General features: G+C 45.8%; 1 protein-coding gene across 3 annotated transcripts in view; it reads left to right on the top strand.

Moving 5' to 3' along the window:
- LOC140480136 (lysophosphatidic acid receptor 3-like) overlaps positions 1-14,890 on the top strand; it is a 99,289-nt gene that overhangs the window by 38,043 nt on the left and 46,356 nt on the right. For all 3 annotated transcript variants that reach the window (XM_072574840.1, XM_072574841.1, XM_072574842.1), the window contains exon 3: positions 1,921-2,673. In XM_072574840.1, the coding sequence (XP_072430941.1) occupies positions 1,941-2,673 (733 nt within the window). In that variant the 5' untranslated portion in view covers positions 1,921-1,940. The remainder of the gene's footprint in view (positions 1-1,920; positions 2,674-14,890) is intronic.

The following is a 14,890-nucleotide window of genomic DNA, read 5'->3' as shown; positions in this document are numbered from 1 at the left end:
CAGATACACGAGCCCCCACCACACACAGACACACTCCCCTCCCCCCACACATAGGCACACTCCTGCCCCACACACAGACACACTCCCCTCCCCTCACACACAGACACACTCCCCTCCCTCCCCCCACACACAGACACATTCCCCTCCCCCCACACACAGACACACTCCCCTCCCCCCACACACAGACACACTCCCCTCCCTCCCCCCAACACACAGACACATTCCCCTCCCCTCACACACAGACACACTCCCCTCCCTCCCCACACACACAGACACATTCCCCTCCCCCCACACAAACACACTCCCCGCCCCACACACACACTCCCCTCCCCCCCACACACATTCTCCTCCCCCACACACAGACACACTCCCCTCCCCCTCACACACAGACACACTCCCCTCTCCCCACACACAGACACACTCCCCTCCCCCCCACACAGACACATTCTCTTCCCCCCACACACAGACACATTCCCCTCCCCCCCACACAGACACACTCCCCGCCCCACACACAGACACACTCCCCTCCCCCCACACACAGACACATTCCCCTCCCTCCCCCCACACACAGACACACTCCTCCCCCCCCACACAGACACACACCTCTCCCCCCACACAGACACACTCCCCTCCCCCACACACAGACACATTCCCTTCCCTCCCCCCACACAGACACATTCTTCTCCCCCCCACACAGACACACTCCCCTCCCCCCCACACAGACACATTCCCCTCCCCCCACACACACAGACATACTCCCCTCCTCCCACACAGAAACACTCCCCTCCCCCCCACACAGACACACTCCCCTCCCTACCCCCACACAGACACACTCCCCACCCCACACACAGACACACTCCCCTCCCCCTACACACAGACACACTTCCCTCCCCCCACACACAGACACACTCCCCTCCCCCCCACACACAGACACAATCCCCTCCTCTCCCCCCACACACAGACACACTCCCCTCCTCTCCCCCCACACAGACACACTCCCTGCCCCACACACAGACACACTCCCCTCCCCCCCACACAGACACATTCCCCTCCCCCTACACACTGACACACTCCCCTCCCCTCCACACACAGACACATTCCCCTCCCCCCCACACACAGACACATTCCCTTCCCTCCCCCCACACAGACACACTCCCCTCCCCCTACACACAGACACACTCCCCTCCCCCCACGCAGACTCACTCCCCTCCCCCCCACACACAGGCAGACTCCTCTCCCCCACACACAGACACACTCCCCTCCCCCCACGCAGACACACTCCCCTCTTCCCCACACACAGACAGACTCCCCTCCCCCCCCCACACAGACACACTCCCCGCCCCACACACAGACACGCTCCCCTCCCCCACACACAGACAGACTCCCCTCCCCCCACACACAGACACACTCCCCTCCCCCCACATACAGACAGACTCCCCTCCCCCCACACACAGACACACTGCCCTCCCCCCACACACAGACAGACTCCCCTCCCCCCACACACAGACACACTCCCCTCCCCCCACACACAGACACACTGCCCTCCCCCCACACACAGACAGACTCCCCTCCCCCCACACACAGACACACTGCCCTCCCCCCACACACAGACACTCCCCCCCACATACATAGACACCGTCCCCCTTACACACACTAACACACTCCCCTCCCCACACACTGACACACTCGCTACCTCTCCCCCACCCAATACCACACACACACACACTCTCACTCCCTAAGGCATGGCCAGTGTAACAGTTTTGTGCTAAAGCTCAGTTCTCCTTCTTGCCATTTAAATGGCACGAGGTTTCCTGTTTACTGAAGGGACTTTGTCTACTGCTAAATGTGTCCGACAAATTACTGTTGGAGCTTTTCCAGCGGCCTGGATATTTATTTTATTTACATTCTCTCCTTTTACAGACATTAAGTTGGAAGGGAAGATGGTGACCTGCCACTATAACAAAACAATGAACTTTTTCTACAATCTCACGACGAGCTCAGAGGTACAGGAATGGAGCGTCCGCTATTACCTGGGCTTGGGTTTTGGTATAGTTTGCTGCCTGTTTATCTTCCTGTGTAACACCATGATCGTAATCGCTGTGATACGCAACCGTCGGTTCCATTTCCCTTTCTTCTACTTGCTCGCCAATCTTGCGTCTGCTGACATTTTTGCCAGCCTGGCGTACGTCTTCCTGATGTTTAACACGGGCCCAGTTTCGAGGACACTGACAGTGCATCGCTACCTGCTGCGTGAGGCGCTACTGAACGTGAGCTTCTGTGCATCACTGTACAGCCTGCTGGTAATTGCCATCGAACGCTACCTCTCTGTCATCAAGATGAGACTCCACAGCAGCCTATCAAAACGTCGGGTCACTCTCCTGGTCCTGGTTATCTGGGGAACTGCGGTCTTCATGGCTACCATCCCCAACATGGGGTGGAATTGTATCTGTGACATCAGCACCTGTTCGTCACTGGCCCCCATTTACAGCAGGAGTTTCCTGATATTCTGGGCTCTATTTAACCTCTTCATGCTTGGCTTTGTTGTAATAATATATCTGCGGATTTATATCTACGTCAGAAAGAAAACCTTGAATTTGATGTCTCACACTACTGGCTCCATCAAACGCAACAAAATGCCGATGAAGCTGATAAAGACCATTGTGACAGTTCTGGGTAAGTGATTGCTTCCTTCAATTGTTGGTGTTATCGCACCTTGTAATACAGTCAAAAATCAATTTGGCCCATTGTGTGAACACTTGGTCTTTGGGAAGATGAAAACTGACCATAGTCTTGTTGATGGAGAAACCAGACTTTGAATGGGCCCATTGCAGTTCCTATTTCTAATCATCTGCCTCCACTATATCTTCTCACTCCATCCCTGGATCCTACAATTTCTTTAATACCCAACCATTGACCAAGGGTGGCATGGTGGCTCAGTGGTTAGCACTGCTGCCTCACAGTGCCAGGGTCCTGCGTTTGATTCCAATCTCGGGTGACTGTATGGAGTTTGCACGTTCTCCACGTGTCTGCTTGAGTTTCTTCCGGGTGCTCCGGTTTCCTCCCACAGTCCAAAAATATGCAGTTTAGGTGAATTGGCCCAAGCTAAGTTGCCCATAGTGTTAGGTGTAGGGGAATGGGTCTGGGTGGGGGTGGGTCGGTGTGGACTTGTTGGGCCGAAGGGCCTGTTTCCACACTGTAAGTAATCTAATCTAAAAAAATATAAAGCCAATACATGAAATAAAAAAAATATTTCCAAGACTCACAATCTTTTCAATAAAGTGTTTTTTTTCATTTTCTATTCAATGTGATGACGTTTCTTCTTAACTTTAATTTCCATAAGCAGGGGAAAACATTTTCACATAATCCACAATGTGGATCCCCTTAAAGGATTTGGTCTGTTTCAACTAGAATATCTCACAGATTTCTAACCTCTAGGAAATCTAGACCTGGCTTTCCAGGCGGGAGATGGCGGTCATGTCACTGGGTGAGCAAGCCAGTAACTCTAGACTAATGTTCTTGGGGATATGGGTTCACATCCCAGTCTGGTAGATGGTGAAATACAAACAAAATGGCAGCATGGAAGGATTAGATTAGATTAGATTCCCTACAGTGTGGAAATAGGCCCTTCAGCCCAACAAGTCCACACCGACCCTCCGAAAAGTAACCCATCCAGACCCATTCCCCTTCATTTACTGGTGCAAAACCCATCTGGTTTACTAATGTCTTTCAGAGAAGGAAAGCTACCATACTTATCTGGTCTGGCCTATGTGTGACTCCAGACCCACAGCAATGTGGTTGACTCTTACCAACCGGGTTGGGCAATACATTCTGGCACATCCTGTCAATGAATCAGAAAATAAACCCACTCTGCTTTCATTCCAGGAACAGCATAAGGAACCTTTGTTGAACTACACATACCTGTTTGAAACATATAAGACCCTGAAGGGTCTTGACAGGTTAGATGTAGAGAGGATGTTTCCTTTGAATGGGTGGTGGGGGTCGATGGTCATGAGCTCATGTTTTGGGGTCACAAGATCTGAGACAGTAACAACTGCATGGAGTTTGGACAAAATTACAGGAGAAAGTGAGGACTGCAGATGCTGGGGATCAGAGCTTAAAAATGTGTTGCTGGAAAAGCGCAGCGGGTCAGGCAGCATCAAAGGAGAAGGAGAATCAACGTTTTGGGCATAAGCCCTTCTCTTGATAACCCACTCCCCCATAAAACCCAACTGGATCATCAACAAGGAACCAAACTTGCTACCTGGTCTGGGTATGGGGTGAGACCGCATGCCAGAACCAGCAGGTACCTGTCAGACCTGGATCAGGGTGAATAATCCTTGCTGGCCTTACCAGCAACATCCACAAAGAACCAAAGGAGAAACTGTGTGTGCCTTTTGTTTTATATAAACAAGTGATGTTTCGTGAGCACTATAGTTGCGTGAACATTGGGTTTGTCAGGTAAAGAGATTATTGTGTGGATAGATTGTGATTAACAACTCCGTGGCTCTGTTTTGAACCTGTTAGAACTTGTATCTCCTCTGGGTGTGACTGTACACATCAAGATCAACAACAGTTCAATTACATCCCATTTCACTGGGAACAGGGAGAGGCTGGAATACAATTCAGACAAACCTGGGTGGGTTGACGCACTGGAATCAGCAGAAACAGTGGACCTGGGCTGTACAAGGAGAAGAGTAACAAGCATTTCAGAAAGGGCTTAAAGTGAAGGTGGAGGACAAGGTGAAAACCAACTGAATTATTCAAATGTTGCTGACTACTCACTCATAATTCTCAGCAGGTTTTTAAAATTTAAAAAAAAATTCATTCACAGCATGTTGCTATCTCTGGCTAATCCAGTATTTATTATTCATCTCTAATTGCACAGAGGGCAGTTAAGAGTCAACCATGTTGCCGTGGGTCTGGAGTCACATGTACTTCAGACCTGGTACTTCAGACTGTACTTCAGTCCTTCCCTAAAGGACATTAGTGAACCAGATGGGTTTTACCAACAATTGAAAGTGGCCATCATTGGACTCTTAATCCCAGGTTTTTATTGAATCTGAATCCCACCATCTGCTGTGGTGGGATTCAAACCCAGCTCCCCCGAACGTTACCTGGGTCTCTGTATTGACAATCCACCATAATATCACTCGGCCATAGCCTCCAATCTTACTGAAAAATCATAGTGAGATTTGAACAAGTTTGTCAATTTATTAAACTGGTTTCTGGTTAAATCAGTCCAATCAACATAACCAAAACATTACAGTCCCCACAGAGACAAACTACAAGATTCCATGATACCTTTCGTAGGGATGATTTGGAGATGCCGGTGTTGGACTGGGGTGTACAAAGATAAAAATCACACAACACCAGGTTATAGTCCAACAGGTTTAATTGGAAGCACTAGCTTTCGGAGCGCATTGATAGCAAAATGTATTTTCTATAAATTCTGTGTCTTACCATTGTGTCCTGAACAACCACCTGATGAAGGAGCAGCACTCCGAAAGCTAGTGCTTCCAATTAAACCTGTTGGACTATAACCTGGTGTTGTGTGATTTTTAACTTCGTAGGGATGAAGGAATAAGTTGTACAAAAGTAGAAATTACTGGAAAAACTCAGCAGGTCTGACAGCATCTGCAGAGGGAAATCACATTAATGTTTTGGGTCGAGAGACCAGTCCTTAGTTCTGAGGAAGGGTCTCTCGACCCGAAACGTTAACTCTGATTTCTCTGTAAAGATGCTGCCCAACCTGCTGAGCTTTTCCAGCAATTTATGTTTTTGTCTGTGATTTACAGCATCTACAGGTCTTTTATTTTTATCTTAATAAGTTTGACAGCTTCTTCCAAAAGGTATGTGGCCTTATTGAGACCACATCTGGAGTACAGTGAGTAATTTTGGACTCGTTACTGAAGACACATGTGTCCTTGAGGGATCATAGAATTATAGAACCATACAATCATACAGTACAGAAAAGGCCCTTCAACTCATCAAGTCCACATGACTAAAAATGCATTACTGCCTACATTAGTCCCATAGACTTGAATGTTATATCACTTCAAGTGACCTGGGTTTGAACCCCACCACAGTAGACAGGAATTTAGCTTCAATAAAAATCTGGAATTAAGAGTCTAATGATGGACACTTTTTAAAGTTGTGAGGTTTCCTGCATCAACCCCCCTTCTAGGCAGTGCACCTTCTGGGTGGCAAAACCCCTCAAATCCCCTCTAAATATTCACTGAATTTGTTTCAAATATTATATAAATGGATAAAGATTAGATTCCTTACAGTATGGAAACAGGCCCTATGGCCCAACAAGTCCAAACTGACCCTCTGAAGAGTAACCCGCCCAGACCCGATATTTACCCAAGACTAGTGCACCTAACACTATGGACAATTTAGCCTGGCCAATTCACCTGACCTGCGCATCTTTGGATTGTGCAAGGAAACCAGAGCACCCGGATGAAACCCACGCAGACACGGGGAGAATGTGCAAACTCCGCACAGACAGGTCCCCGAGGCTGGAATCAAACCCAGATCCCTGGTGCTGTGAGGCAGTAGTGCTGCTTACCACTGAGCCACCGTGCCAACCAAGACTGCATAAAGCAGCAGCACAGAGAGATTTAGGAGCCTTCATCCGTAAATCACAAAATCCTAGCATTCACGTTCAGCAGGTAATAAGGAAGGCAAATGGAATGTTGGCTTTATTTCAAAGGGAATGGAGTGTAAACGTAAGACGGTTTTCCTGTAACTTTACAGGACCATAGCTAATACAGTCAATAATTTTGTGCCTGTCCCTTACCTAAGGAAAGACAGGCTGGTATTGGAAGCAGACCACTGAATGTTCACTCAGTTGATCCTGGCTTTGGGAGGGACTGTCTTATGAGGAGAGGTTGAGTAGACTGGGCCAGTACTCATTGGAATATAGAAGAGATTAATTTCTGAGTGAACTTGAAGGGGTAGATGTGGATAGGTTGTTTCCCCTTGTGGGAGAATCTAGGACCAGAGGGAATAATGTCAGAATAAGGGGACACATATTTAAGACAGAGATGAGGACGAATTCATTTTCTCACAGGGTGGTGAATCTGCGGAATTCTTTACCACAGAGAGCTGTGGAGGCTGAGTTATTGAGTATACCCCAGGCTGAGGTAAACAGATTTTAAATCAGCAAAAGAACCAAGGAATTATGGGGAAAAGGCAGCAAAGTGGAATTGAGAATTATCAGGTCAGCCATGATCACATTGAATGGCAGAGTAGACTCGATGGGCTGAATGACCTACTTCTATTCCTATGGCTTATGGTCTTTAATTTATTGGAATGAAGGGATTGGCCTATGAGGACAGATGAAGCAAACTTGTCCTATATTCCTGAGAAATTAGAAAAATAAAAAGTGTGATTAGGAGATAGTAACAGCAATAGACTTCAGCAATATTGTTCATTTTATGATCCAGACTTATTCAGATCTGTACTTTCTCAAACCTCGTTTATACCACCATCCCACTATACCTGATCAGTCTGAAATAGGAAACAGCCTATTCCCTTTAACACTAATCACATGGACATGACGATATTTGTCCTTTTGCTGAACATTTGATATTTGGACGGCACGGTGGCTCAGTGGTTAGCACTGCTGTCTCACAGCAGGTTGGATTCCTGCCTCAATATATTGTCTGTGTGGAGTTTGCACGTTCTCCCCGTGTCTGTGTAGGTTTCCTCCGGATGCTCCGGTTTCCTCCACAGTCCAAAGATGTGCAGGTCGGGTGAATTGGTCATGCTAAATTCCCATGGTGTTAGGTGCATTAGTAGGGGGGAATGTGTTTGGGTGTGTTACTCTTTGAAGGGTCGGTGTGGACTTGTTGGGCCAAACGGCCTCTTTTCACACTGTAGGGAATCTAACCTAATCATTTAGGTGTGCTTTCCTTATGAGAATTGAGAATGTTTCTAATCAGAAACATGTTCCGAGTTGTCAGCAGACTTGTCAGTAGATTTGTTTGAGGGCAATCCTGTCTGACTAATTTAATTGAGTTAATTTGAAAAGGTGACTAAATATATTGATGAGGGTAGTCCACTGACGTGGTTTCCATGTACTGCAGTTAGGCCTGTGACAGGGTCTCACAAGGAAAGGGGTCCAAAAGATGGGATCCAAGGCAAGTTGGCAGACAAGATCCAAGATTGGATCGCAAACAGGAAGCAAAAGGTGATAGTGGATGGCATTTTTGCAATTGGAAACCTATGACCAGACAAGATAAATCTCATTTCAGACAGAGTTGGATTTAATTTGTATCTTGATTGATACAGTCAAAAAATATAATGCTGGAAACACACAGCAGGTCAGGCAGAGTCCAAGGAACAGCAAAGTCGACATTTTGGGCATAAACCCTTCATCTTGATTGGCCTGGGAAATAGAACATAGAACATAGAACAATATAACGCAGAACAGGCCCTTCCGCCTTCGATGTTGCGCCAAACAATTCTCAGCCCGTCCCCCTACACTATCCCAAAATCATCCATGTGCTTATCAAAGGATTCTTTAAATCTCCCTAATGTGGCTGAGTCGACTACATTAGCAGGTAGGGCATTCCACACCCTTACCACTCTCTGCGTAAAGAACTTGCCCCTGACATCTGTCTTAAATCTATCACCCCTCAATTTGTAGTTATGCCCTCTTGGACAAGCCGACGTCATCATCCTAGGAAAAAGACTCTCACTGTCTACCCTATCTAATCCTCTGATCATCTTGTATGTCTCTATCAAATCCCCTCTTAGCCTTCTTTTTTCCAATGAGAACAGATCCAAGTCTCTCAGCCTTTCCTCATAAGACCATCCCTCCAGACCAGGCAACATCCTGGTAAATCTCCTCTGCACCTTTTCCAATGCTTCCACATCCATCACTAAATATGGGGATGAGAACCGTACACAATATTCCAAGTGAGGCCACACTAGCGTTTTGTATAGTTGCAGCATGATATTGTGGCTCCGGAACTCAATCCCTCTATGAATGAAACCTAACACACTGTATGCCTTCTTAACAGCACTATCCACCTGGATGGCAACTTTCAGGGATCTATGTACACGGACTCCAAGATCCTTCCGCACATCCACACTACCAAGATTCTTTCCATTGACCCAGTATTCTGCCTTCCTGTTATTCTTCCCAAAGTGCATCGCCTCACATTCAGCTGCATTGAACTCCATTTGCCACCTCTGAGCCCAATTCTGCAGTTTATCCAGGTCCCCCTGCAACGTGTAACATTCTGCCAAACTGTCCACAACTCCACCGACTTTAGTGTCATCTGCAAATTTACTAATCCATCCACCTATGCCTGTGTCTATGTCATTTATAAAAATGACAAACAGCAGTGGTCCCAAAACAGATCCTTGTGGCACACCACTAGTAACCAGACTCTAGGTTGAATATTTTCCATCAAACACCACTCGCTGCCCTCTTTTAGAAAGCCAGTTTCAAATCCAAACTGCTGAATCACTCTCAATCCTATGCCTGTGCATTTTCTCCAACAGCCTACCGTGTGGAACCTTATCAAATGCTTTAATGAATGCCATGTTTACCACGTCAACTGCCCTACCCTCGTCTACATGCTTGGTCACCTTCTCAAAAAACTCAATGAGGTTTGTGAGACATGAACTTCCCTTGATAAAACCATGTTGACAATCTGAAATAAAATTGTTGCTTGCTGGATGATTATAAATCTTATCTCATATAATCCTTTCCAAAACCTTTCCTGCAACAGACGTAAGGCTCACTGGTCTATAATTACCTGGATCATCTCTACTGCCCTTCTTGAACAAGGGCACAACATTTGCAATCCTCCAGTCCTCTGGTACCAAACCTGTAGACAATGACGACTCAAATATCAAAGCCAAAGGTTTTGCTATCTCCTCCCTAGCTTCCCAGAGAACCCCCGGATAAATCCCATCCGGCCCAGGGGACTTGTCTACTTTCACTTCTTCTAGAATTAATAACACCTGTTCGTAACTAACCTCGATCCTTTCTAGTCTAATATCTCATACGATATTCTTCTCCTCTACAATATTCTCCTTTTCCTGAGTGAAAACCGATGAGAAGTGCTGACAGACTGAATTATTGTTGATGCTGATTGTTGGGGGGATGAGGGGATAGTGGGAGGGAGTAATGGTGGTTGTGGGAAATCAGCAGAACTGCATTTAAGCCTAACCATATAATATCACAGGCTTATTGACTGCCATTTCACAAGACCACATTGTAATGGCCCTCATAAGGCAAACCAGCAGAATATTGCAAAGAGCATTTTCACATCATTAAAACCTTCTTAACTGCGTCATGGTTAATACAGAGCCCAGCTACATAAAATGATATGATAATAAAATATTTCCTTCTCAGTGGAGGTGGGAATTAACTGGTTTCTTGCTTGAGCTCATCAAGATTGTAACAAAAGTGGAATTTGCTGGAAAAGCTCAGCAGATCTGGCAGCATCTGTGGAGAGAAGGCAGAGTTAACGTTTTGGGTCCAGTGACCCTTCCTCAGAACAGTCTGGCCTCTGTGTGACTCCAGACCCTCAACAATGTGGTTGACTTAGGAACAGCATGAGCAAGCCACACAGTTCAAAGGCAGTTAGGGATGGACAGAAAATATCAGCTTCACCAGTGATGTCCACATCTCACGAAAATACTTAAAACAAAGTTGGTCCTTAGAGTAATAGTACTGACATGACTGTCTCTCAGGGCATAATGTTTGAGGGAAAAGTTCTCATTCTCAGAATGTCTATTCTTGATTTGGAACCCCAGGCCAAATTTGACTTGTTTAGTTAAATATTACAGCCTGGGCATTGACGTGCTCCTATCATCATCCAATAAAGGATGTTGTGAAACTTGAAAGAGTTCAGAAAACATTTACAAAGATGTTTCCAGGGTTGAAGGATTTAAGCTTTAGGAAGAGGCTAATTAGACTGTTTTCCCTGGAGCATTGAAGACTGAGGGGTGACATTATAGAGGTTTACAAAGTCAATACACAAGGTCTTTTCACTGGGATGGGAGAGTCCAGACTAGAGTGCTTAGGTTTAGGGTGAAAGGAGAAGGATATAAAGAGGACCTAAGGGGCAACTTTTTCACACAGAGGGTGGTACGTGTATGGAATGAGCTGCCAGAGGAAGTGGTGGAGGCTGGTACAATTACAACATTTAGAAGGCATTTGGATGAGTATATAAGTAGGAAGGGCTTAGAAGGATTTGGACTAAGTGCTGGCAAATGGGAGTAGAGTAGGAGGGCATAACCAATCAGCATGGACAAGTTGGACCGAAGGGTCTGTTTCTGTGCTGTGACTCTACTTCCACAGTCCTGGTTCCATTTAATTCTCTGTTATCTGTCTTTCCCATTTCAATGACTATGGATCAGCCGTGGTAACCATGAAAAATACCTTGTCTATTTACCCTTACAGCATGGAAACAGATCCTTCGGTCCAACCAGTACACAGTGACCATCATCCCAAACTAGTCCCATCTGCCTGCACTTGATCCATATCCCTCCAAGCATTTTTATTCATGTACTTATTTCAAAGTCTTTTAAATATTGTAACTGTACCTGCATCCACCACTTTCAGTTAAAGGTCATTCTACACATGAACCACTCTCTGTGTTAAAAAATTTGCCCTCATGTGTTTTTTAAATCTTTCTCCTCCCACCTAAAAATACCACCCTCTTTGTGAAAAAGTTGCCCCTTAAGTCCCTTTCCCCTCTCACCCTAAACCTATGCCCTCTAGTTCTGGATTCCCCTACCCCAGGGAAAAGGCCTTGTCTATTTATTCTATCCATGCCCCTCATGATTTTATAAGGGCTCTGATGCTCCAGGGAAAACATCCCCAGCCTATACAGCCTCTCGCTATAGGTTAAACCCCCCAACTCTGGCAACATCCTTGTAAATCTTTTCTGAACCTGTTCAAGTTTCACAACATCCTTCCTAGAGACCAGAACTGCATGCAAAACATCAAAAGTGTGTTAAAAAATTTGCCCTCATGTGTTTTTAAAATCTTTCTCCTCCCACCTAAAAATATGCCGTCTAGTCCTGAAATACTCCACCCTAGGGAAAAGCTGTTCACTTTATCTATGGCCCTCATGATTTTGTAAACCTCCTACGCTCAGCTTCGTAAATTTTTCGAATCCTCTCCAGCTTAATAATGTCCTTCCGAAAGAGAGCAGAACTCCACTTTACAAGAGGCCTTCCCAATATCCTATACAACTTCAACATAACATCTCAATTCCTATACTCAAAGGTTTCCCCTGCCACTGCAGGAACTGTAAAACCTGCGCCCACACCTCCTCCCTCACCTCTATCCAAGGCCCTAAAGGAGCCTTCCACATCCATCAAAGTTTTACTTGCACATCCACTAATATCATTTATTGTATCTGTTGCTCCCGATGTGGTCTCCTCTACATTGGGGAGACTGGGTGCCTCCTAGCAGAGCGCTTTAGGGAACATCTCCGGGACACCTGCACCAATCAACCATACCACCCTGTGGCCCAACATTTCAACTCCCCCTCCCACTCTGCCGAGGACATGGAGGTCCTGGGCCTCCTTCACCGCTGCTCCCTCACCACCAGATGCCTGGAGGAAGAACGCCTCATCTTCCGCCTCGGAACACTTCAACCCCAGGGCATCAATGTGGACTTCAACAGTTTCCTCATTTCCCCATCCCCCACCTCACCCTAGTTCTAAACTTCCAGCTCAGTAACTGTCCCCATAACTTGTCTGGACTTGTCCTACCTGCCTATCTCCTTTTCCACCTATCCACTCCACCCTCTCCTCCTTGACCTATCACCTTCATCCCCTCCCCCACTCACCCATTGTACTCTATGCTACTTTCTCCCCACCCCCACCCTCCTCTAGCTTATCTCTCCACGCTTCAGGCTCACTGCCTTTATTCCTGATGAAGGGCTTTTGCCTGAAACGTCGATTTCGAAGCTACTTGGATGCTGCCTGAACTGCTGTGCTCTTCCAGCACCACTCATCCAAAATCTGGTTTCCAGCATCTGTAGTCATTGTTTTTACGGTTTGTAACCAGCCTGTATATGTGTGATGCAACTTTCAAGGAACTATATACCCTGAGGCCCTAGGCCTCTCTGTCCTACAATATTACCCAAAGTCCTACTTCTAATTGTATAAGTCTTGCACCTGTTTGTTTTACCAAAATGCAATACCTCACATTTATCCAAATTAAACCTCATCTGCCACCTTTCAGCCCATTGATCCAAACAGGATTGTTACAGCACCGAAGGAGGCCATTCAGCCCACTGTGCCTAAATTGGCTTGTTAAATGAACATCATCACCTCATGCCAACCTCTTGTTTTTCCCCCATATCCTTGCCCACTGTTTCTATTCGAACAGACATCTAAAGTCCCTCTTGAATGCCTCAGTTGAACCTGCCTTGAACACATATGCGGGCAAACATCTTAACTACTCGCTGGGTGAAATAAATTTTCCTCACATTACCCTTGCTTCATTGACACATCACTATAAACCTATTTCCTCTTGCTCTTGTTTAATGATGTCTCCTTTTCTGAGCAGGAACAGTCTCTCCCTATCACTGTATCTGCTTGTGATTTTGAAAAAAACTCAATCAAATCTCCTGTTAGCCTTCTCTCTGAGGAGAACAAGCCCATCATTTACAATCTATCCTGATCACTGTAATCTATTATTTAATTTCTTTTTCTTTTGTACAATGTTAATAAACATCATGTTCCTGGAACCATTCATTGCTTTTTGTCATTTATGTAAATGATTTGGCTGTGAACATGGGAGGGATGGTTAATAAGTTTTCTGATGACACCAAAATTGGAGGTCTATTGAAAACCTCAGAGTATAACAGGATCTTGATCTTGATCAGATGGGCCAATGGCTGACCAGTGGCAGATAGGGTTTAATTTAGATAAATGTGAGGTGCTACATTTTGGAAAAGCAAATCAGAGCAGGACTTAAACATTTAATGGTAAGATCTTGGGAAGTGTTGCTGAACAAAGAGTGCAGGTGCATAATAATTTGAAAGTGGACTCAAAGGTAGATAGGATAGTGAAGAAGGCATTGGTATGGTTGCCTTTGTTGGTCAGTGCATTGAGTGTAGGAGTTGGGAGGTCGTGTTGCAGCTGTACAGCACGTTTGGCCACTTTTGATGTTTTGCCTGCAGTTCTGGTCCCTAGGAAGGATGTTGTGAAACTTGAACAGGTTCAGAAAAGATTTACAAGGATGTTGCCAGGGTTGGAGGGTTTAACCTATAGCGAGAGGCTGTATAGGCTGGGGATGTTTTCCTTGGAGCATCAGAGCCCTTATAAAATCATGAGGGGCATGGATAGAATAAATAGACAAGGCCTTTTCCCTGGGGTAGGGGAATCCAGAACTAGAGGGCATAGGTTTAGGGTGAGAGGGGAAAGGGACCTAAAGGGCAACTCTTTCACAATGAGAGTAGTGCGTGTATGGAATGAGCTGCCAGGGGAAGTGGTGGAGGCTGGTACAATTACAACATTTAAAAGGCATCTGGATGGGTATATGAATAGGAAGGGTTCAGAGGGATATGGGCCAAATGCTGGCAAAGGGACTTGATTTATTTAAGATATCTAGATGGCCAAAGGGTCTGTTACCGTGCTGCACAGCTCTATGACCCTATGACTCTGAAGTCGCTTTCACCAAAGCATTCACATTTTCTTTATAACACAGGGCCCACACAGGAACAGGCTCAAAGAGCTGAAAGACCTACTTCTGTTCCCATGTGTAACTGTACACAATACTTCAACTGAGGTCTAACCTTTTTTTATTGATGAAGGTCTCCAATTAGTCCCACTTTCACTTTTTTCCAAAACACTGCAAATTTAGTTCTAGTGTTTCTCTAATTCCTTTTGAAAGTGGCTATTG

The sequence above is a fragment of the Chiloscyllium punctatum genome, chromosome 7, assembly GCF_047496795.1.
Source record: "Chiloscyllium punctatum isolate Juve2018m chromosome 7, sChiPun1.3, whole genome shotgun sequence".
Taxonomy (NCBI): domain Eukaryota; kingdom Metazoa; phylum Chordata; class Chondrichthyes; order Orectolobiformes; family Hemiscylliidae; genus Chiloscyllium; species Chiloscyllium punctatum.
Note: the sequence above shows the minus strand (reverse complement) of the source record. Positions and strands in the feature narration are given on the sequence as shown.